This window comes from Globicephala melas, chromosome 15 (assembly GCF_963455315.2).
Source record: "Globicephala melas chromosome 15, mGloMel1.2, whole genome shotgun sequence".
NCBI classification, from domain to species: Eukaryota; Metazoa; Chordata; class Mammalia; order Artiodactyla; family Delphinidae; genus Globicephala; species Globicephala melas.
In genome coordinates, this window is record NC_083328.1 from 41,912,025 (window position 1) to 41,934,975 (window position 22,951).

Below are 22,951 nucleotides of genomic sequence, written 5' to 3' on the forward strand. Positions count from 1 at the left end.
TACAGGTCTCAGTAAGTGGCAGAGCCTGGATTCCAAACTGAGACTTCAGAGTGAATAAAAAGCCTCGACTCAGCTATACGAAGCTTTTCTGTAGCCAGGTCCTTTGCTGAGTTTGAGATGCACGTACATTTTGGACCCATGGATGCGTCCGCTTTAAAGAGGGTGCGTCGACCTCTGTGTGCCAGCTCCACGATGGTGCTCACACACGTGTTCTCACTGTGGGTAGCAGCTCGGCTCGGCTCCCATCTGATCATAAATTCCTCCAACCTCCCTGCGGCTTAAATACTAGAGACACAAAGAGAAGCTCTAAAGGCGTAATGAGAACAGAAAGCCCTCAGCCGAACTCGCATGCCCTCGGTAATGAGGGGCAGCATGAATCCAGCCTAAAAAGACAGGAGGACCTGGGGCCCAAAGGGGAAGCAAACCACCATCAAACCTCATGGAGTGCCATTCGTCTAGATTGAACCTCTGCTGTGTGCTGAGCCCCAGTCAACCCCACCGGCCCCCTTGCAGTTACCTACACCCCAGCTTAAAGAGAAATGAAGATGGAAGTACCAGATTCGTTCTGCCCACATCAGTTGGCTGACATCGAGAATACAAACACATGTCCCGCACATGCAAAGACCAGGTCCTCGCATCACGGCCTGGCTTGTATTTTGTGAGACATAATTACAGAAGGAGATTAGACCCGGCAGAGTCTTGGCTCAACCTGAGGTGTTATTACGGAAAGCGAAATGGACAGCACCTCTATGCTGTCCCGTCATGGGGGAGCCAACCTTTCCCTGGATGGTCTGTCAAGAGGAGTATTCCCAACGCTGAGTATTTCCCAGTTGGATGGATGTTAATTCACGTATCCCCTTTGCCCACGTCTCGATGCTTAGAAACCCTGTCAAAACACATTTTCTCAGCACACCATTTGGAAGGCCGGTGTCCTGCCACTGAGTTCTGAATCTGGTATTGCCTTGGGTACAACCTTCTAAATCTTAAGCTTCCAGTTGTTGCTGAGAAATGCCGAACCATTCTAAGGGCATTTTAATTTTTACTGTTGTTATTGTTATGATTAATTTCCCTGTACCTTTAAATTATTTTACCATTATCTTAGAACATAACAGAAAGAGTATCATCTTATTAAATTAGGTGAACACAAAGAATTTTTTATAAGACACTTTAAAAAATTGATGTGGTTCCTAAAATAGATAGTTTAAGATCTCCTCAAGAGGTGCTCATGTAAGATTTTAAAAAATGAACGAGACCTAAAAGCCCCACAAGAATTAGTGTATTTGTTCTCTTGATCCTATAGTGATGGAGAAACAAAATGTTATAGCTAGACAGGATCTTAAAACTCTGCACCTTAGAAGTCAAGGACATAAAGGCACTGCAGCAACAGAGTTAACCTCAGATTTTCTTGGAACTTGTTTAAAAATGAAATGCAGTTCATATTCTGGAATACGCCTAAGCTTAGAAAACAGTCCAAATCAAATAGAGCAATCTAAATCTTCACGTTTATTACCAAGGCGAGACTAATTAAAAATGAAAAGGAGTTTTCCTTTTAATGACTTCTGAGACTTTAAAGAGGATAAGTCAAGCATTTTTCTTTCTTTCTCTTTCCGCCCCCCCCTTACCCTCCCCCCATGAATTGACACTTCTGTCCTTATCACAGCAAACCAGCGATCTGGGGGGCAAGCAACTCTGAGATCTAAAATGCAACACTGCCGCAGCCCTGTGATAAAGTTTTCGCCTTCCAATGTGCGTGGCAATTAAATAATGTTAACAGCAGAAACAGTCAGAAAAATACTAAGCTACACTTAGCCCTAAAGAAGATTCAGTCTTTCTTAGATGCTATGAGAAGCTTGAGGGTTATGCCCGCCCTGCTACCTTACATGGCAAGAGGGCAGGGTTATTTAACCCTGTTAAAAAGGCCAGTTCATTTCTCGCCTCCTTGGACAATGCAGTTACTCTGACTCCCCGATGGGCAGCGTTTATGATTCGTTGCCACTTCTCCCCAAGTCCATCTTCATCAGCACCAATAGCTGAGCCAATCTCCGTCTCCATGATCCCCCCCGCTTCAGACCCCAGCTCCTTTTGAAGATGGCTTCACTTAACTGGGAGGCTGTGATCACCTGTGTGAGGGCAGGGATACAAGTTTCTTGCTTTTAAAGACAGCAAACCTAGGGCAGCCAAGCAAGCTTGAGAAGGCAGCCTTCTCCCTCTTCAGCTGATTCGAGAGGGGCCAAAGTGACAGTGTAAAAACGCACAGGAAGGACGTTTGCTCCATGGAGTTAAACATGTTTTCATGTGTCATGTTAAGGTGCCCACAGAGGTGAATGAGGCAGGTCAGTCGCCAGCCGGTCTCGGGCATCCTGCAACACCGCTGCAAAGCGGGAGGCATCAAGTTACATCACCCCCTCCCTAAAGCAGAGATTCTCAACTTTTACTGCACATTGGAATCACCTGGGCAGCTCTTCAAAGCCCCAGGCTGCACCCCGAAAAATTCAGCCAAAATTTCTGTGGGTGGGACCCGGGCATTCGAAGTCTCCTCCGATGATTCCAAAGTGCAGCCGCTGGGAGAATCAGTGTCTTCAAGAAGCTTTGCTTTGGCAGGACTGGCTGAGATGGTCTCTATCCAAGGCACAAAAACTGAGCATTGATTCCAATGGCCACACATTCGGCTTATTGGGGAGCTGGTGACGAGCGCTCGGCCCACAGTGGTGATGTGGGTCTTTTCCGGCATGCAATCTGCAGACCCTGTCTAATATTTTCCATACCGGGCAGTGAGATCACAAACTCCAAAACACTAAATCAAAACCGGAGGCATTACGGGTCTTCAATAAAACTCCATAGCCCATACATGTGGGGAGGGGGGGGAGAAAATTAAAACCATCACCGAGCTGCGAACATGTTATATATATGTATATGTAGCAGGCATTGAGATATTGCAGCAATTACAGAGAAAAAGATATCAAGCGGTAACCGCTTAAAAGTGACCAAGTAGCCCGGCAGTAAAAAGTTACTCACAAGTAAAAATCCCATTTGTGCCCGAAAGAAAGCTCTTCATAAAAGACACTTGATTTCTGACAAGAAAATGATTTGAGCAGCATTGCAGGGAGAAATAACATAGGGATCTATATGAAAAGTTAAATGAACATGGAGGAGATCCTACTCTGATGAGAACATACAATTCCAGAGGCCTTTAAGACTTCTGAGCTTACACTAAACCAACCAACCCACAAGCCTGGAACAAAGACTTTATTCCCAAACAGCAAGGTTTCCAAATAGTATGCTGGATTCAAAAAGTAAAATCATTACCATCTAGTTATGAATGATAATTTTAAGCTTGCAAGAAATGGATAACAGAAAATGGGGGCAGGATGCCTGCTTCACTGTCGGTCTGAGGGGAAGTTGGAAACCCTCTACCAGCAGGTTTCAGAGTTCTTTAGTTCAAACCTCCTAACTGCCCTGTTTCTAGCGCTTGCACTATGAGATTGGAGAGCACTGATCTTTAATGAGAAATCTGACAAATCCATGTAAATCACAACTGGATGGGCATTTCTTTAGTTCAAGGAAAAGGGCTCTACATGTGTCCTTCAGTTGCCATGTCCTCCATCCATTCTCCAGGTCCTATGTCCATGGAGGATCAGAAATTTCCAAAGCATTCAAGGGCAGCACACTTCAAGCTGGTTCCAATTAGGCTGGCCGGTGTGGATGTCTCACACATGTCAATATCTGTAGCAGAGCAAGTCTGATCCACAGGGGCATCCACTAGGCAGTGGGAGACCCTCGCCCACTGCCGCCTGTGCGAGTCATCCTGTAGGCAGACATGCCATCACTCTCTTGGTCTCCTTTGAAAATGTCCCTTCTGTCCTCTGTACCCCTGTTAGATCTTTCCTTTTCCAAGTGCCCAGACCATGTACAGGAGATATGCCCCATGGACATTTTAAGTTTCCCAAATATTTCCATTTTAATATTGCTGTTTAGACTCTTAGCACTGTCATATAAACATTTCTGAGAGCTCACTGCAGAGGTGGAATTTTGACCAGTGCTTGGAGAGCCCTTTGGAGGCTTTTGGTTGATGGAATGAAATGAAATAGATCTAATTAGACGGTCTAGGTCATTTTATATAAGGGGAAATTGAAGCTTATCTGATACGCCCATTGCCAGGGAGAGGAGGGAAACTGTGGATTTTGCCCCCATGAGAATAACCACAAAAGAATTGCAGGGACGCCCGCTGGTCCTTCAGAAAAACTCAAAGAAACCATTTCTTCCTACATGGCACCAGTTTCCTGTAGTTAATTTTTATCACCCAAATGCGACATTTAAAACGTTTCTACTCCAAAAGAAATGTTACAAATGTAGTAGTCATATCCCTGCATTGCAGGGTAGGAAGTATCTCAGATATTCGTTTGCTGTGTTCAATTTCCCTCTATTTCTAGTGGGGGTTTCAGGGCAGATTTCTGTTTTCTGATTTCCCCCCCTATCCCTCTGAATGGAATCCGGAAACTGTTATTCACACGGACAATACTCATCTATTCTTGTTTGTCCGTTTCATTTTAGGAAAATGAAAAAAAACATTTCCTTGCTTCTCTCCCCTTGCATTTCCAAGGACATGCCCGGGTCAGCGCCCAGGGGAACGGCCCCCAGGGGAACAGCCCCCAGGGGAACGGTGTTCCTTCCCATCACTGCCTATTCGACCCGTTTCCAGGCTGGCAACTAAAAGGCGAGGCTAGGCAACCAACTTCAAGGCCAGCGTGTCCACCAGCAGGCCAAGTGGAAACAAGCCTCGGGAATCTGTCTGAGAAGCCTACGGTATTTCTTGTGCCTGGGACTCTATTTTCATGCTAACTGGCATCATCTTCAACATCTTCCATTCGGGGTCTGGGGAGTCTCTGTGTCCCAATCTGGAGCGGCAGGTGCAGGGCGTGACGCACCCACCCTCTTCCCTGTGAGTCCACTCCGCCGCCTTCAACAGGGCCAGTTCAACCGCGAGTCCTCCTCCCTCCTCCCCTCCCCCCAGGCCCCCAACGCCGCGGTCACTCCGGGTGGGGTTCCGTTGCTTTATCTCACAGTCCCGTTTCCGGCGAGCTAGTTCTCGGTTCGCGCATTCCGTGGGGTTTGCAATTCCCTGATCTGGGCCAGCTCTTCCTCCCTTACGTCTGAGCAGCTGTCCACTCCTTACTTACTTCTTACGAGTTTGCGCGGGATCGCCTTTGCAAAACTGTGTGAGTGCGGTGGGTGAGGGCACAACATAACCTGGTGCACAAAGCGCTTTCCGTAGCTTGCCCTATCTTTTTTTTAAAGCTAATTTAAAAAGAAAGTGAAGAGACTCGGTTTGACTTTGCTTTCCAACCACACGACTCACGGCACAGTGCACTTAAAATCACAGCAAAATTACGGGGTGTGGGGCTTCCCTGGTGGCGCAGTGGTTGAGAGTCCGCCTGCCGATGCAGGGGACACGGGTTCGTGCCCCGGTCCGGGAAGATCCCACATGCCGCGGAGCGTCTGGGCCACTGAGCCTGCGCGTCCGGAGCCTGTGCTCCGCAACGGGAGGGGCCACAGCAGTGAGAGGCCCGCGTACCGCAAAAAAAAAAAAAAAAAAGTGCGGGGTGTGCACGGAGCCAGGACTCCCCCGGAGCGCGTGCAGGCCCGCAGGCCTGGGGCTCGCGGGCCGGAGGGAGGCCCCGGCATCCCGTCCCCGCTCCCTCGGAGCCCGAGCTGGTCCAGCGTCCCCGGCGGGAGGTGGCTGGGTACCGGCGTTCGCCGTTAGTCAGCGGGCTCGGCCCAGGGTCCTCCCGAGATGCTGCCTCTGTTTTCTGCGCTCGGGTCCTTCCAGGTCGCCGAAGCGAAGGGTGCCCGGCCCGACGGTTGCTCCTTCAGCCCCGCGGGACCCGAGCGGGACTTCCTTCTGCTGGTTTAGGTTTCTCCTGAAGCCTTTGCGATGCACGGGCTCCGGGAACACCGCGGTCTATCGCGGCTGGCACATTTCGTTTGCACCCAAATAACTCCCCGATACAGTCCCACCAAAAAGCAAAGCGACGCAGGAGACGTGAAGTGGGGTGACTGTCGCTCCAAGGATGACCTTGTCACCGAACCTTTATCTCACAGCCTTAACTTTCGGGTTCTGCCCAGGCGGCAAACCGCAGGAGTACTCACCCGTAGCCCATCCTGCCTCCCGGGAGGACCGACACCCTCTTCCTGCCTCCTCTTTGCCGCTCGCTTTTGGCACGTAGTTGCTACTCCTTTTTCTGTCCTGCGAAACCCGCGTCAGTCTCCGAAGCCACTCAGGGACCCTCGAATCTGTCTTTCGCCCTCCGGGCTTCCAGCCCTAGCGGGACGCGTTGTCTCCCGGGTCCCGGCGGGCGCCCTTAGCTCCTCTGCCCTGCGTCCCCGGGAGCCGCTCTTCACTTTGTTCCACGCTGCGCCGAGGCGCTCGAAACAACGGAGCCAAACCCAGCCCAGCAGAGACGTGGAACCCGCGAGCTTTTTACCTCTGCGCGCTCAGCACCGACCACGTCGCCGCCCCCTGCCATGGAGGAGACCAAGCTGTATCCCGGGGAGGTGGAAGAGTCTTTTCCTTTCTTTCTGCAAGCCCACTTTTGGGCCACCTCGCTTCCAGACCAGCCCGCCGCGCGGGAGCCAGTGGAGCCGAGCCGCGGGCCGACAGGTGGCGACAAACTGTAAGCTTTTTGGCGGCGGGCTGGGAGCAGGCTGTCGCGAGCGCTGTGTGGTCCAGCAGCGGGCAGCCGGCGGCTGGAGGGGTGGTGGTGCGAGGGATGTGGGCTGTGAAATGAGGGCCGGCGGGCTCCGACACCCCAGGGAGCCGCCGGCGCAATCCTCCTAGCGTCTCCCCCAGCCCTGGAAGATCTCCGCCAAGGGGAGTGGGGAGAAGATGCCGTCCTGGGACCTGGGCTCACCTCCTTTCCCGCGCCCCGCGGTTTACTGGCATAGGTGGGGTGATGCTCCCCTGACAGGGAGATTGGGGCGAACCACCTCTCACCCAGACACCCCAGCTCTATTTGTTCTTCTCCGAGCGCGCCTACGGGGTGGGCGGGGGGGGGTAGAAACGGCTTTAGCTGCTTCACCTTATTTTGAGGGCGCACCGGGTTATGGACGCTGCGTTTCCCGGAATAAAACTTTTTGGTCTCCGGCGCCCGACTTGAAATTCAGACAACGAAAGTCTAGATCAGGGGCTAACAGGTTGCAAACCACCTGGAGAGAACTGAGCAGGGCGTATCCCACTGCCCGCAGCCTCGGAGGGCCCCACGTCCATCGGGCACTCAGTGCTCTGCTTGGGGCCTTTGCAGAGTTCCTGGCTTTGCCCACCTTAATCCAAATCACCTTTTCCCCTCTCTGAAACCCGACGCTGCACGGTCGTGGACGGGCCTTATCTTCCAAAGAGTCCCACCCCCAACTCTCGCCAGTGTACTGACTAACCTCTACCGGTCCCTGTGGCCTCCCTGAAGTCTCTGGAGCCCGAGTCTGCACTATGTTTTCTGTGCTGCAGGAAGGGAGAGTCCTCACTTCTTTTGAACCTGGTTTTTCTTTTTCCAAGGATAATTCTTGGAATTATCTGCCGGGGCCTGTGCACTCCCTCCCGAGAGCAGAGGAGGGAAAGGAGTCAGGGACTTGGTCTCCACTGCTCCCTGCTGCGTTGGTGGGTCTGTCTGTGCTTCCAGCAGCATCACCGTCCAGGAGCTGCGTGCCGCTTTCTGCCAGCCCCCAAGCGCTTGGACTTTTGGGGAGATGGTGGCGGGGGACACTTCCTTCCTTCTGAGGAGAGCTGGGAGCATACAGGAATCCCAGGAGCCAGGGCTTTTCCTAGGCTCCCTCCAAGGCCCCCCTTTCTGCTCCTACGCATTCAGCTAAATGCCCTTGGCAATTACTGGCCCCAAGCTCAGAACTCCCAGGGCCCAGTCTTCTCCTGTCAAAACCAGGAACTTTCTCCCTTTACCTGCTCTCTCCTGAACCCCACCTCAAGGCTCCCTTTGGGACTACCACAGTTAGTGACACAGGCTGGGAAATCTACAACTCGATGTTGATGCAGGATAGAAGTAGAGAAAAGTGTTGATGGTTAATGCTAAGTCCAAAGAGTTCAGGGCTGTGCAAACCCCACTTACAGGAAGGGGAAAGGACCATTCAGTGGTTTAACAAAGACCCCTTGGAAGCCACAGGTGCTGGGTGAAAGATGAGGCCACGCCCCCCCCCTCCCCCCAGCATGGACAGATGCAGGCTTCCAGCTTGGAAGACAAGGAACTGGAATGACCTAGAGCAGGAGCTATAGCGTTTGACCTCTGGCAGGCCACCAGGACGCCCCTGGGGTCCGGACAGTGTGGGGTCCCTGTTCTGGGAGCAGCAGGTCAGAATCCCTTTCTGACCTGAGTCCTGGGTCACCTCTCTGAGAGAAATGCGTTCAAGTGGGTGGACCTGTCCACAGGGAGACAGAATCTAGAATGTGCCCCCTCTAACATCACTGAAATCACACTACTATCCCAAGGAGTGGGTAGCTGTTAAACATTGTAAAGATCTTCTGAGAGCGAAATTGGGGTGTCAGCCAGAAGTGGGGCACTCTGGAGTCACTCCATCGCAAACACTTTGGACCCGGCTGGCCAGGCGCCCTGCATTACCCTGGGCTCTCACTGCGACACCAGCACGCTGCCCGCCCGCCCGGAGTTGGGGCGCTGACACTGCTCTTCCCCTGACCCTGCCCAGGGAGAGAGATGGGAGAGGCAGCCCCACACTGACCACCGTGCCGTAATCGACTTTAATCCTCGGATATCTTAGTAGTAATGGCAGCGGAGGTTAGTGATACAACTAAAACCCAAACTAGTACTAGTACTAATAAGTACTCATCAATTTGAAATGACTAGCCCATCATTCTCAAAACCCGAGGGGTGAGGGGCTTCGAGGGAAGCGGAGCAAGTGGAAGGTCCCAGGCCCGGCTGGGGTTAGGACTGTGTGTGTGTGTGTGTGTGTGTGTGTGTGTGTGTGTGTGTGTGTGTGTGTGTGTGTGTGTGTGTGTGTGTGTGTAGGGGGCTGGGTTCCGAAGGAGGGCTGAGGGGGGAGCACAGAAGGAGGGGGTAGAGTTTCAGCGCGGGGAGGGGGGCGTCGGGGCGCAGTGACGGGAACCAATGAGCTGCCAACTAGCGCGTCTCCGGCGTGACTGCCTAGATTGACGTGGAGGACACGTCAAATTGATCCCCGCACTCCGCAGCCTCCCGGTCAGACGAATTTCTCCTAATCGGATGAAGTTCACCCTAGGCCTGGGGTCGCGGGCGTGGAGAGTGTCCTGGGAGCGGGCGGCGGCGGCGGCGGGCGGCGGCGCGCTCGGCAGCGGCTCACGGCGCTCTTCCAGCCCGCGGCCCGGCCGCCGCGGCTCTCGGCTCGCGCGCGCCCTCCCTCTATGCCTCTCCCGCGGCGGCGGCGCCCCAGCTCTCCCGGACCGCGCCGGGCCCAGCCCCGGCCGCCTCGGCGCCAGGCAGCCGGCCGGCCCGCGCGCCATGGGTAAGGGGCGGGCGGACGAGGCGGGGGGTGTCCCGGCGCCTCCCTTCCCTCGCGCCCGCGGTCCCTGGGAGACCAGGTCCCGGGTCCCAGACTGGCCGCGTTCTCCGCACGCCCCCAGCCCCGGGCGTGGGTGGGGGGCGCTCGGCGTGTCGCGGGAGGGGATGTCCCAAGTAGACGCGTCGGAAGTCGCGAAAGGGCACGGAGGGCTGAAGTGCGCGGCTCCCCCCGCCGTGGTCCCTGCGCGGGTGCCAACTCCCGGGACCGGACTGGGTCCGTTTGCTCGGATTCCGAGGACCCGCCGGTCACCTTCGGAGGTGCCCCGGGTGCAGCCCCTGTCCCTGCGCGGCCACCCTCGGCTAACCCGCCGGTGTTCTTTCCCCTCCCCTCACTCTCGTCGGGCGCGTCCGCAGAGCAGACGTACGGCGAGGTGAACCAGCTGGGCGGCGTGTTCGTCAACGGCCGCCCCCTGCCCAACGCCATCCGCCTGCGCATCGTGGAGCTGGCGCAGCTGGGCATCCGACCCTGTGACATCAGCCGGCAGCTTCGCGTATCCCACGGCTGCGTGAGCAAGATCCTGGCGCGCTACAACGAGACGGGCTCCATCCTGCCCGGGGCCATTGGGGGCAGCAAACCCCGCGTCACTACCCCCAACGTGGTCAAGCACATCCGGGACTACAAGCAGGGCGACCCCGGCATCTTTGCCTGGGAGATCCGCGACCGGCTGCTAGCCGACGGCGTCTGCGACAAGTACAACGTGCCCTCTGTGAGTTCCATCAGCCGCATCCTGCGGAATAAGATTGGCAGCCTGGCGCAGCCCGGCCCGTACGAGGCGAGCAAGCAGCCGCCGCCGCAGCCGGCGCTGCCCTATAACCACATCTACCAGTATCCCTACCCCAGCCCCGTGTCGCCCACGGGTGCCAAGATGGGCAGCCACCACGGGGTCCCGGGCACAGCGGGCCACGTCAGCATCCCCCGTTCATGGCCCTCGGCTCACTCGGTCAGCAATATCCTGGGCATCCGGACGTTTATGGAGCAAACAGGTCAGTGGCGCCAGCCTTCTGTAGCCTTCCTGGAAGGGGCAGAAGTGGAGCGGGGGGAGGCATGCGGGTGAGGGGTCACTCTCGCGGGCCTCCTCCAACCGGTTTTGGCTCAGGGGAGGGCTCCGGGTTGGCCAGGGAGACTGAGGGTCCTGGGCCTTCTGTGGGAGTCCTCGGACATCTTGAACTTTTTATGACAAATATGGAAAATATTTCCCAAATAGAAGAGCAATCACCGACCACAAATTCGGAGGCTTGAAATTGCGCTTTTTCATTCTTGCAAAAAGTATGCAAACCCCTATCGCCAGATCTAAGCCAAACAAACCGCAAAGTCAATTCTGCGACCCTTTCTTAAGATCCCGATCTTTCGGGATCCCTCACCATTCCCCAAAAAAGGCTCTTTGAGTAAAAGGCGAAGGGTCTGGCTGGCCGGTCTTGCTGTGTGGCCTGAATCTCCAGCAGGCCCCGTGGCCTGGCGGGTGACAGGCGCCTGCAGGCTGCAGCCATCCTCAGGGTGAAAGCTCCCACGGATTTGCCCTTTGCTTGCAATCTCTGGGTGTGGAGGGAGGGGACGGGGAGAGGGGGGAAGGTTAGGGGCAGTTTTGGTGAGGGGCTCAGAAGAATGGGTGGGGGCCGGGACCGGGTCTGTAGTCTCTTTGCACTGTCCCCTGCCCCCAGCAGCCGGCCAGAGAGTGGCGTGTTCTTAGGTGCGCAGACTCAGCAGGAGCATAAGAGGCAAAGTTCACTGTAGCCCAAGAGACAGGAGGGGCGTCCAGAAAGAAACTGAAGGCTTAGCTCCAGCGGCTGTGAGCCGTGCCTCCAGGCCGTGCACAGGCTTCATTTCTCCTTGTGGCTCAAACCCAGCCTGGGCCGCAGGCTTGGGCCAAAGCTTCCCATGGAGCGTCCGGTGGGGAGCTAGCGGGGAGGTGACCTCTCCATGCCTGAGCTCAGATCTGGAGCTTTCTCTCGGTTTTCTGCACACACACGTGTGCGAGGAGCAGACCTGAGCCGGGGACGCTCACGGGTGGCTGGGTTGATGCCTCTTTCTGGAGACCCGGGATGTCTCTGGAGGGAGTTGTGAGTAGAAACGGCTTCCAGCCCTCCAGACGCTTATTGAGACATTGAGAAGCCCATATAGTTCTCTTGAGCCTGCTGTGGATTTGAACTTGGACCTTTTGGGGCACCGTCTCTGCAAAGTGGAAAAGCCGCCTGGGCAGAGGGTGCCCAGATCTGGCCGTCAGCCTCTCCCTGTCGGAAACTTCCTGTTTCGTGGGAAGCGGGTGGAGACCTGGGAGGAGCGAGGGGCAGGTCCCCAGCACCCTCTCTCTGCCCCGCTGGGAGCAACAGCGAAATCTGGGGTCCCCGCTGCCCTGAGCATCTGCCGCCGGGTGTTCAGAGGAGCCTGGGTCGTGCCTTCGGATCCGGGCTGGGCGCTTGTAGGCACGCGTTTAGATGTCCGGGCCGGAGGGCTGCCCGTGTGCCCAGCGCGGACTCAGATACCTCTTCTAATCCTCCTGTGTCCCCGCAGGGGCCCTGGGGGGGAGCGAAGGCGCCGCCTACTCCCCGAAGATGGAAGACTGGGCCGGCGTGAACCGCACGGCCTTCCCCGCCAGCCCAGCCGTGAACGGGCTCGAGAAACCTGCCTTGGAGGCAGACATTAAATACACGCAGGTAACTGAGCGCGGGGAAGGAGGTGTCCTTAATCAGGGGAGAGGGAGAGGGAGGGGAGTAGGGAGAAAGGGAAGAGGCCCCCTCCACCCCCAGGGGAGGCGAGTTGGGCTGAAGGTTGATGTCTGGTCTGCGGGCATATTTCTCTCCTTTCCTAGGAGGGGATTGACTTGCCTTTTGCCAAGACACTTTTGCTAAAAAACCTGGGCCCCGTTAACACAAAAGGTTGAGGACTGACTCCCTTTCTCTAAGTCCCGGACGGTGAATATGATGACCCCCTTCACCTTTTGTTATTATTTCTAACAATTTGAGTGGACATCGCTTTGCCACAGTCCTTGCCAGGACAATTAGAGGCCAGACTTCGCATGGGGAATCATTGTGGGGACAGCAGGGAGAATGGGGACCCCCCCCACCCCGGTAACTGCCGGTGCTGGAGAAGTCGGCGGGATTGCCCGCTGCCGACGGTCTGTCGCTCTCTCTCCCCGCAGTCGGCCTCCGGCCTCCCCGCGGTGGGCGGCTTCCTCCCGGCCTGCGCCTACCCGGCCTCCAACCAGCACGGTGTGTACAGCTCGCCGGCCGGCGGCTACCTCGCCCCGGGCCCGCCGTGGCCGCCGGCGCAGGGGCCCCCGCTGGCGCCCCCCGGGGCCGGCGTCACCGTACACGGCGGGGAGCTTGCCGCAGCCGTGACCTTCAAGCATCCCAGCCGAGAAGGTGAGGGGCGCGGGCCGGCGGGAGGGGTTCAGACGAATGCTGGAGGATTAGGAAGGGTGCAAAGGAGCAAAGGAGAGACACAGACAGAGACAGAGACAGAGACAGGAGACAGAGAGGCTGGAGTGGGTACCGGCATAGATTCTTCCTCTGGGTTACACTTTAAACCAGAGCAGATTAATTTCTAATAGGTATAAGCCGTGTCCCTAGAAAGGCAGGCAGAGATTGAGAGAGGCCCCAGGACTGTCCCCTAACTTGTATGGATTAAGAAGACCTCCTCTCTGGGTCTCATTTCTCTGTCCGTAGAAGGGTCTAGAAGGCACCCTCCAGGGGCACCTTCCTGTGGCCTGTGGAGCTGTACCTTCTGTGGAGGACCTGCTGTGGCACCTGAACCCCGCAGGTGGGGTTGGACCTGCCCTGGCCTGGACCCCTTCCACGTACTGCCCATCTCTTTCTTCCATGTCCGAGTTTTTTTTTTTTTTCCCAAGCAGGCCCTGTTCTCCCCTTGCATTCCTCTTCTTGAACACATCCTTTGGGAGAGGAGACAGCATTTCAATCATGTGTGTCTAAGTCTAGACTCTTCTTCCCCTCCTCCTCCATAAATCTGCTCTCTGATAAGCCAACTAACAGATTTGAGGTATTTAATTCACGGTCCACAGTGAGAGGGACATCTTCTTACACTGACCTTTGGGTTCTAGTTTTTCCTGTAACTTGGGAAAAGCTCACCTGCCCTTGACTCTGCATTTTCCTCACGGTGAAAGGAATGACTGGCTTTGCCAATTTCCCACCTGCCTGCTTTTAGGTTCTGAGCGCCAGGAATTTGCAACTTCAACTCCTCTAGGAAAAGGCAGGAGTCACTCCGGGGTGGAGGTGGGGCCTCTCGGCCTCAGTAGCAAAGGTGGCTGAGCACGAACCTGGGGGCTGCGTGGGGCACAAGGATGTTCCAGATTCCCGAAGGGTCTTTGCAGCTGATCTGCCTTATACCCACCCAGGCAGAAGTGGGGGCAGGTGGCACTGGGTAGGCAGAGGAAAGGAGGGGCTTCCTCTTTGGTGATACCCAGGCAAAAACTTTATTTCCAAGTAGTTTCATTGAGACATAATAGCGTGATCTATGAAAGAGAGAGAGACAGAAAGAAAGTGAGAGAGAGAGAGGATTAAGATGCCATCATTAACAGTCAAGCGGAGGAACAAAAGTTAAAAAATTTTTTGTCACTTTTTTAGAGCACGAAAATTCTGGGATATCAATTTACAAATATTGAGACTTAGAACTCCTTCAATCTTTAAATTTAATTTAAATAATAGGAAAATTCCACTTGTTCATTTACAGGAAAATCTAAGTAAAGGGAATTTTAAAAGTCGAGACTCAGAGCTCCTTCGATCTTTCCCTTTAAGGACAGATAAGGGGTCTTAGGGGAAGTGTTTTGCTCAGAGCCTTGTCCTGGGACTTGGACCTACTCGTTTTCTTGACACCTGAGGTTATCTGTTGAATTAGAAATTAAAATGGAATTTACCAAATTATACTCATTAGACTAATCGTTTAACTAAGCAGGTTAATTTGATTTAGAAAAGTGTATCCACAAATTTAAACGATTCCCCCTGGGCTGACCCCAAGTAGCAGGAAGACTTAGAAAAAGGACTCGCTATCTTCAGAGTGATGCGGTCCTTTCCTAACAGAGCCATTCTGTCCCAGGGTATTTCAAGCGCTACCTTCGAAACAAATTATGAAATGTAGGTAATAATCCAAAGGTGAAACACACAGTTCTGAGTTCTAGGCTAACTCTAGTTAATTTGATGGGCAGGGGGTACTCACTGGTGGTTAATTTCCTTTGGAAGATACTTTCCTTTCAGAAATACAGGGCCATTGAATGACACTGGCATTCCTGTCCATTTCACCATTATTTTCACTTCCTATTATGAAACATCCCACCCATTTCCAAAATCTGCAGCAGTAATTAGCTACATTCATTGTTAAATTAATAACAATGTTCTGATCCTGACAGTTCTTTAAAGATCCAAGTAAAGGGTCATCGAATAAATCAGGTCGATCATTGAAAATGATTTCTCCAGCTGGCATACAAATGTTTGTGTTTGAACAGGAACATATAAATAATGAGAATTGCATATCTACTTGGGTTATGGATTTTCACTCTTCTCATTGGCAGAGAAATGGAATTGAAAGATTGCCCCCACTCACAAGTGGTCTTTGAAAAATTACAAAGCAAAGTAATGTGAATCACTGCCTTTAATTTTCTAATCATTGCTTAAGAAATTATCTTCAAAGAAACCTATCCCATAAGACAATTTACTATCATTAATTGTTCATAAGAGTAGTAGGAATAGTGTCTATTGAACTTCTTCAGTAAGAAAACAGTTTCTTTACTGAAGGCGGTTTAATATCACAACGGCTCAGTATAAAACAAATACTTCTGATCACCTAGTCCATACACGGACAATATACACATAATAATATATATTATATTTTGTATATGTATATACATATATTTCAATATGTCCTCCACATCAGGTGCGAATGAACATTATTATCCTAAGATAAGCTTACTCAGATGTCAAATTATTCATTACAATTTATTAACTTTATCTTGGTAGAGGGTTGTGAGTCTGGGTTCCCTATTATTTAGGCAAGACAGTGTGATTTACATTTCCCGACGGTGAAAGGAAACTTTAATTCTTAAGGCCTGAGAGCATAGGAAAGTTCCACTTCATCTACAAGTGGAGGGGGGCCCGTGTTCTAGGAATTCCGACCCCTATCCAGACAAGACCATCTCCCTCCCCTTCCCCTTCCAGACAGGTGACAGACCCCATCAGGCATTCCCTCAAGACAAATGGTATTTACAGAGTGTTTTCAGAAACCTCAAAACCTCCCGGCTCTGAGGTCCCTCCCAGCCGGCTTTTGGAAAGACTAAAGATTTGGAAATCAAATTTATAAGATATTGCATAGGCTCAAAGAATATGTGTCTTTTATATTTGTTAGAGATAACTCGCGGCTTGTTCCAGTCGCCCCTGCTCCGGATTAGTTCTTGAAGGATCCTAAAAGCGAACTTTGCCAGGAACACTAGGGCGCAAGCGTTGGCCTGAGAGCCCGCCGCCGCCAACCTCGGTCTCCTTTGACACAGCCTTGGGGGACCCCTTTCCAGGACTCCGCTGACATCTCCCCCATCCCCGCCCTGCCCCACCCCAGTGTCCCAGTGGCCCTGGAATGGAAGTACCAATATTTTTTAAAAAGCTTGTCCCCATTCCTGCCCATTAAGTTTAAATAAGCTTGCAGAGTGCCTAACGCCGGCTCGAGCCTTCGTGGGGGCCCCGCGACGTACCCACTCCGTCACCCAGATTCCTGCAGGTGGGAAAGGAGGGGCAGAGGGGTCCTATGGGGAGGGACTGGGGCGGGGGAAGAGCTACAAACGCAGCAGCAGGCTCGCCCCCATAGAGCGGAGTGAAATCTGTCTCTGGTCTCCCGGGTGTTTATTTTTCACGAGTTCATTTTCTCGCTTGTCTCTCAGGCAACCGGCCCTTGGCTGAGAAACCTCCAACTCCGGAGTTGTTTTCTAAACAGGGCCTCACCTCCAAGTGTGTGTACTGGGTGGAATGAAAAGGTCTGAAAACCTCGTCGGCTGAGCGGCCACAACTGTGTTTAGGAAAGAGAGCTGAGAGGCAAGGGAGAGCGAGGGGTCGGTCCTGGAAAGGTCTCCAGACCCCTTCGCCGCCTCTGCGAAACCAGATGTGCGCGCGCGCGCCCCTGGCGCAGAGGTGTGGGTCCGGCTCCGCGCGGCCCCGGGGCGGTGCGCCAGAGCCGGGGCGAGGGCAGCTGCAGGAGGAAACAGCCGGGAGCTCCCCCTCACCCCAACTTGAGGCGCCCCCAAGCTCCCCCTTTAAAGGAGGACGTGTGGAGGAGAAAAGAAAGTTGAAAATAGGCGCTTTTAGGTATAAATAAGCCTGTGCTTTCCAGCGCAGGAGAAGCCGAGGGGCCGGGCGTCGGGAAAGGGAAAAACAGGGGTTGCACAATCGTGGCGTCAATTTTCTGGCTTCCAGTAGCAAAACTTGGGCCCCTTCCCAAAACCCTAAATAATAGAGCAACTCGCTGAATGCTGCCTAATATGGCAAGTCCACTGTCACTAAATCCGGAGGCCCACAGGCCTCAGGACGTGCTGTGCCCACAGTGATGAGCGCATCTGGATCCCCGGGCCGCGGGGGCAGAACGAAGTCTGCCGCCCGCCTAACGCGCGACCGCCTCCCACGTCGGGGGTGATCCTGGCCACCCTGGGCCCTCCCCGCGGGGTATTTTGGTGACCCACCCCCACTCGATTCCCCCCCACCCCCGGCCCATCGCGGGCCCTGAGTTGCTTTGAGGACCGTGACCTGACGCGCTGGCAGCCTCTTGGGCCGGTGCGCCAGCTGGGTCTGGCGTGGGTGGGGGCTCGGGAGGCGGGGTGCGCGGATCTCAGCTCCCCGCTCCCTCCCCGGTCTGCGATCGGACCACCGCCCCGCCCGTGGCCGCCTGGCTCTGCAGTGCCTCCCTGCGCCCGGCGCCCGCTTTACTGAGCGGCGCGGGGCCCGCGGCGCGGGGCGTCTGCAGGCGGGCCCTGCGAGGAGAGCCGCGACCCAGGTTGGGAGGGCGAGAGGCTTCCGCGGGGCCGCGAAGGGTGGGTGCCGAGGGCTCCGGGGAGCGCGGTCTCGCTGCCTCCTTGCAACCCCGAGATGTGGAGCGCGCGCCGCCCCTTCTCCCCGGGACCCTGCGCTGTCGGCCGTGTTCCCGGGTATCGCGGTCCCCGGGTCTCCCGCTCGGCGCAGCTCCCTGCAGTGACCCCACGCCGTGTGCTTCCTCCCGCAGTGGCCGACCGGAAGCCGCCCAGCCCCGGCGGCAAGACCCCCGACGGCCTCGGGAGCTTACACGGACTGCCCGTCCCGGCCTCGACCTCCTAGGGCCGCGCGTCCGTGAGCCGAGCCCAAGCCCGAGCCCGGAGGCGGCGGCGGAGCGGCGGGCGCAGTGGGGCGCGGACCCGAGGACTCGCCGCGGCCGAAGTGCCCATCAGCCCCGGCCTCGCCCGGCCCCGCGCCCGGCAGCCGCGCTTCCTCCATCGGCCGGGGTTTTCGGCTTCTCTGAACTTTGGCTTCAGACTGTTGCATCTTCGTCGCCGCGACCTTTGCTCTGACGTGGCCTCCCTCGTCCAGCGGGCCTCCAGCGTCTTTTCCTACTTCTCCCCGGGCTGTTTGGCACCGCCCCTCCCTCCCTTTCTCTCCCTTCCCCTCTCTCCCTCTTTCCCGCTCTGCCTCGCTTCCCTTCTTCCTCCCTTTCTTCCCTCCTTCCTCCTGAGCCTCCTTTCCTTCCCCACCTTCGCCCTCTTCATTTTCCTCTCTATCTCGCTTCCTTTCCTCCCTCCGTCTCCCCGTCTACGTGGGCTCCCTTTCCTGTGGTCCAGCCGGGTCCGCAGTCTTCTCTCCTTGGCCTTTACAAGTCACGACTCTGCCTCTCCTTATTGGCACTGCCCGGACCCTCACCCCCTTGCCGAGAGCACCAGACCAGTCTCCACGACAGGCCCTCCTCTTTTTAGCCTCCACCCCTCCGGGGGCCCCAGGCCTCACCGAGGGGCTCCAACCTGGGAAATGGAGAAGCCACAGTTTTTATTTCATATTTTTATAACCATGAACCCAGATAAAACCTCGGTGAACTGTCCCTTCTTCTCCCCCCACCCCAAGGATATTATCAGGAAATATTCTTCTTTGGATGTTTTCTCAGTGCCCAGTGGCTGGGCTTCTCTTTGCTTCCTCTGAGATGATGTCACCCCAAAGAAGACCGGGGTAGGAGTAGGGGCACTGGGGCCACTGTGTTTTCTGTAGTTAGAAAACCATGCGTGCCCTGGGGGTGCCCCCTCCTACCCCTCCACACCCAACAGGAGGGAATCTGGCATATGGTAGACGCATCAGCACTGTTTTTTGGTATTCAGGGGTCAGCACATTTGTTAATTTAAACGACAAACTGCTTCCGGGTACAAAGGTGCAATCTGGCTTCTGGCTTGCAAAGGGATGGGGGTCAGAAAAATCCAGAAAGTGTCTTCTAGAGCAGGACACAAGCTCCGTTCACTGCTCCCAAGTTCAGGAGCACTGGTGGCAGGACCCTGGACATAAAACTTCAATCTCTGTAGTCAGAAAAATGTCACTGGTGAGAGTCTGACATCACCTGTTAACCATGGCTACCTTTGAATAAAGGAAAGCATCTGTATGTGTGCTTTGTAAGGGTAAGCAAGTCTGTGTCCAGACTGGAGTGTTGTATAGGTATGTTTCAATGACTTAGCCCCTGGGTTTCCAGCATAAACACTATTGAGAGGGAATTGTTCTGGGACTTCCCTGGCGAGCCAGTGGTTAAGATTCCATGCTTCCAACGCAGGGGGCACGGGTTCGATCCCTGGTTGGGGGAACTAAGATCCTGCAAAGAGGGATTTGTTTTATTGGTTTACTCCTTAACACTTTGTAACCCAGGTTGAGGTGGAAGAGAAAATGAGAGGGGAGGAACATTTTCAGGGATGGTCCCTGGAAACTCGAGGTAGAGAGACAGAATGCAGAAACCATCCTAAAATGAAGTTAATTCTTAGAGGGAAAAAATGGGCAGAAGGCAGTGAGGAACAATGGAGGACTTTCCCAGAACATTTTTTAACATTCTAAAGCTAAAGAAAACTATCACAGGCTACCAAATAACCTAGGGATTTCTCACTACAGAGGAGTCTCTGGCCACTTGTTTTGTTTTTCCTCCCACTGTTTGCTTTTCTAAAACTGAGAGCAGAGATTTTCGAATTGAAGGTTTTGCTTGTAAGTGGAGCTGTCTGCTTGGAGGGAACCGGTGGGGGAATTATTTTCATTGCATCTCACTGCAATAGTACCTGCTGGAGGTATTCATCAAAACTAATGAAAAGAATATCTGCTTTTTTTCATATAGAGGCTTTTCTTCCCAGGTCTTCAAAGTCTCTTGCTTATACAAAAAGTTCCATTTTATAAACAGGAATATTGAGGGTTAGAGACCTAGTTTATTTCTCTGGACCACATACAGCAAGCTTTGGATCACAGGGTTTGGACATGGAAACTGGGTGACACCATCTCATTAGAGAGCCAGGATTGGGGCTCAAACTTTGAGCCTGGGGTCCTCAGCCTTCTGTGCCAGCATTTCCTGCAGAGAGGCTGCCCATAATGATAACAGGAATAAAGTATTTAGATGAGCTTGACGTGCTCAGTCGTCCACAGCATCTCACACAACCATCCTTGCTGCCTGGAGGACTGGCTGGCTTGGGCCAGGAAGAAAGCACCTCACCTTTTCAGAAGAAATGAGAAGAATCCAGCTCTCATTGCTGTCATCCTTTTTTTCTCTGCCATGTCGTGCTCTGTGTATGGGCTGACTGGGATCAGGGGTGAGAAGAGCTGGAAAATGCAGTCCAGGAAGGATGGAGGCTGCCACCTGCAAAGGGAGGCACTTTCCAAGTCTGTCCCCCGCAGCTCCCCGAGTGTTGTGGCTGGAGGCGGGCCTTCCAGGGTCGCTGGCGCTGAGGGCGCGTTCACGGAGGATGGACAGCATCTGGTCAGCGGGCCAGCACGCTTTGTCCCGTCCTGAGGGATATGCAGGGCTCTCCCTCCTCCCTGGAGGCTGTGAGCCCTGGAAAGTCCCAGCGAGCTTAGGTGAAACCCCTGTTCCATTCAGTGGGGAGGAGGCCTGTGACTTCACCAAGCCTCGGTGTCCTGTCTGTGAAATGCACCCTCCCATGCGGTAACAGCACTGGCCTGCTGGAAGCCCAGCCCTGGTGTTGCTTCACCTGTCTGGAGATGATTATTTTTTCGCTGTTAACAAAGGGCAGGGGAGTCGTTTTTATGGTTGATGGAAGGACTCAGCATTGAAACACTTTTCAAAAGAGCCCATTAAGGATTGCCTTTTTGTTCTCCCTGCATGTTGGTCTATCTGTTCTGGGGACTCATGATAAGGTTACAAAGTACCATGTTGGGTAGAATAATTTGAGAAAGAATCACTCTCTAGAGGAAATTTGCACTAGTACCTGCCTTTTATTATTTTTTAATTTAAGAATAAATTTTTTAAAATAAAGTACCAAAAATAAAATAAACAGAAAATGACATGTAACCACTCAAATAACCCTTGGATTTGTTAAAAGAATGAAAGTAATATATGTACATCGTTAGAAAATTCTAGCAGCACAGAAACATTGAAATGAAAAGTGAAAGTTTCTTCCTGTCCTCATCTCTGTCCTTAAAGGTGAACGCTGTTACAGTTTTTTAATGATTCCTTCCAGGAGAAAAAATGCAGGCAGCAGAACTCTGTTTCTGTGTTTGTGCTTTAAAGGTACATACAGCACTGTGCTGGGTGCACACAGATGGGGTCTGGAGATCTGATCTTTGCACACCACCAGCTCTAGCATATTCACTTTATTCTCTTGAATGGATGCATATCAACAAGGGTTTATTAGAAACAGAGTATTTGTAAAGAGGGCCAGCTTCGTGCTTTAAATGAATAAAGACTGGGTTTTGTGGCATTCATGATTGGAGAAAGGGCTTAGAATGGATTGTAAGAACTTCCCTAGGAAAGGTGGCTGCTTTGGGACAAGGAGGAAAGAAAGCAAACCAAAGGACAGGAGACACAGAGGTTTGTCCTTCCTGAAGACATCCTGGCTTGTCCTACGGATCACCCAACGATGCTCAAAGCTGCCAGGGGCTGAAGAATGCAGTTTTCCTTTCTTTGAAAGGACACCATCTCTCTAGGTCAGGAAAGAGAGATGGAGGCAAAGTGATGGGGAAGACCCTCGTTTGAAGAAATACTGGATAGGAATAAAATGTAAACATCCAACACTGGCACGAGCATTCTTTTTACTTATCCCCAATTCACTTGAAAACCATGTGGCGTTAATCTCCTGTTGGGTGGACCCCGCTCATTGACAACTGTGTTTCCCTGTTTGCTTGTTTCTTGACTTCTGTCAAGGAGGATGGGATTTATTTAATGGAGCGGTGGTCTGGGTTAAAGCCCACTGGCATCAGTTTCTCTAGGTAGAATTATATTGGCCAGGGTTTCTTTTCAAAAGAAACTCTACCTGCTCCATGTTAGGCCAGGTAATATGAATTTAGAATCTTGCCAAAATGTGCCCGAGGAACTCAGCTCAAAGGATTGTGCATCCAGGCAGGCTATGTAATGAGAAACATTTGATTCTATTCTTTTAATGGGCGGGAATTACGCACAAAATGGTATTTGGTCTTCACCTTGACCTTGCTGTTTGAACTATAGCCTCACTCACTGTGGCTGAGATATTTCTAGCCAAACTGTTGGATCTCAAACTTAAGAAAGAACAGAGTAAGAAGGAATCACACCGTCTTCTTTTTTCAAGGCAGTAACAGGGAAACCACACATTCAGTACCAATCCAACTTGGGAATTCTAAACACTTGGAACAATTATACTCAATTTAGTCTAGTCTCTTCTTTGGAGTTGAAACCAGTTGAAACCCCTGTTTCACTCTAAAGAGCTCTTCTCCAGGAGAGCAGTCTGCGATCCTCGTTGGAACACACATCTGTTTCTGGGCTGGCCAAGTCCAAAAGTGGAATCCCAATTACAGTTTTCATGGGTGATGGAATTTCAACTGCATTACAATTTAACCACCTGGGTTGCCTTCACCCTTTTTCTTCTTGAGGATGAAATAAGCTGATCAAGTGTTCACTCAGCTATTAAATTACATTTCCATCCTGTAACATTCTATTTCCTTTTACTCTAGTGAGATATATGGACTGGATGGATTATCTCCAGTGTCTTATATTGACCATACAACTTTCACTTTGGGGACATTCTTCCGGTCACTGGTGGATGTGGTCTTAACTTTATAAGATTTAATTTTACCCCAAACAAACAAAAAAAATTCTTTAATTGGATGTTTTTAATTTCAAAACAAACCTCTTGGATGAAAAAATGAGAAAGATATTTGAATGAATTGATCTTTTAAAAAGAGTTGAAATTGGAACTCGAAGCTTGTGAAACATAAACAAAACAAAAACA

General features: G+C 52.9%; 1 protein-coding gene across 1 annotated transcript; it reads left to right on the plus strand.

Annotated features, from left to right (window-relative positions):
- The first annotated feature begins 9,236 nt into the window (after positions 1-9,236).
- On the plus strand, positions 9,237-17,846 carry PAX1 (paired box 1). Its single transcript, XM_030872648.1, has 5 exons — positions 9,237-9,495; positions 9,906-10,535; positions 12,061-12,203; positions 12,689-12,911; positions 17,755-17,846. Exons 1-5 carry the CDS (start codon positions 9,237-9,239, stop codon positions 17,844-17,846), a joined length of 1,347 nt encoding a protein of 448 aa, XP_030728508.1.
- The last annotated feature ends 5,105 nt before the right edge of the window (positions 17,847-22,951 follow it).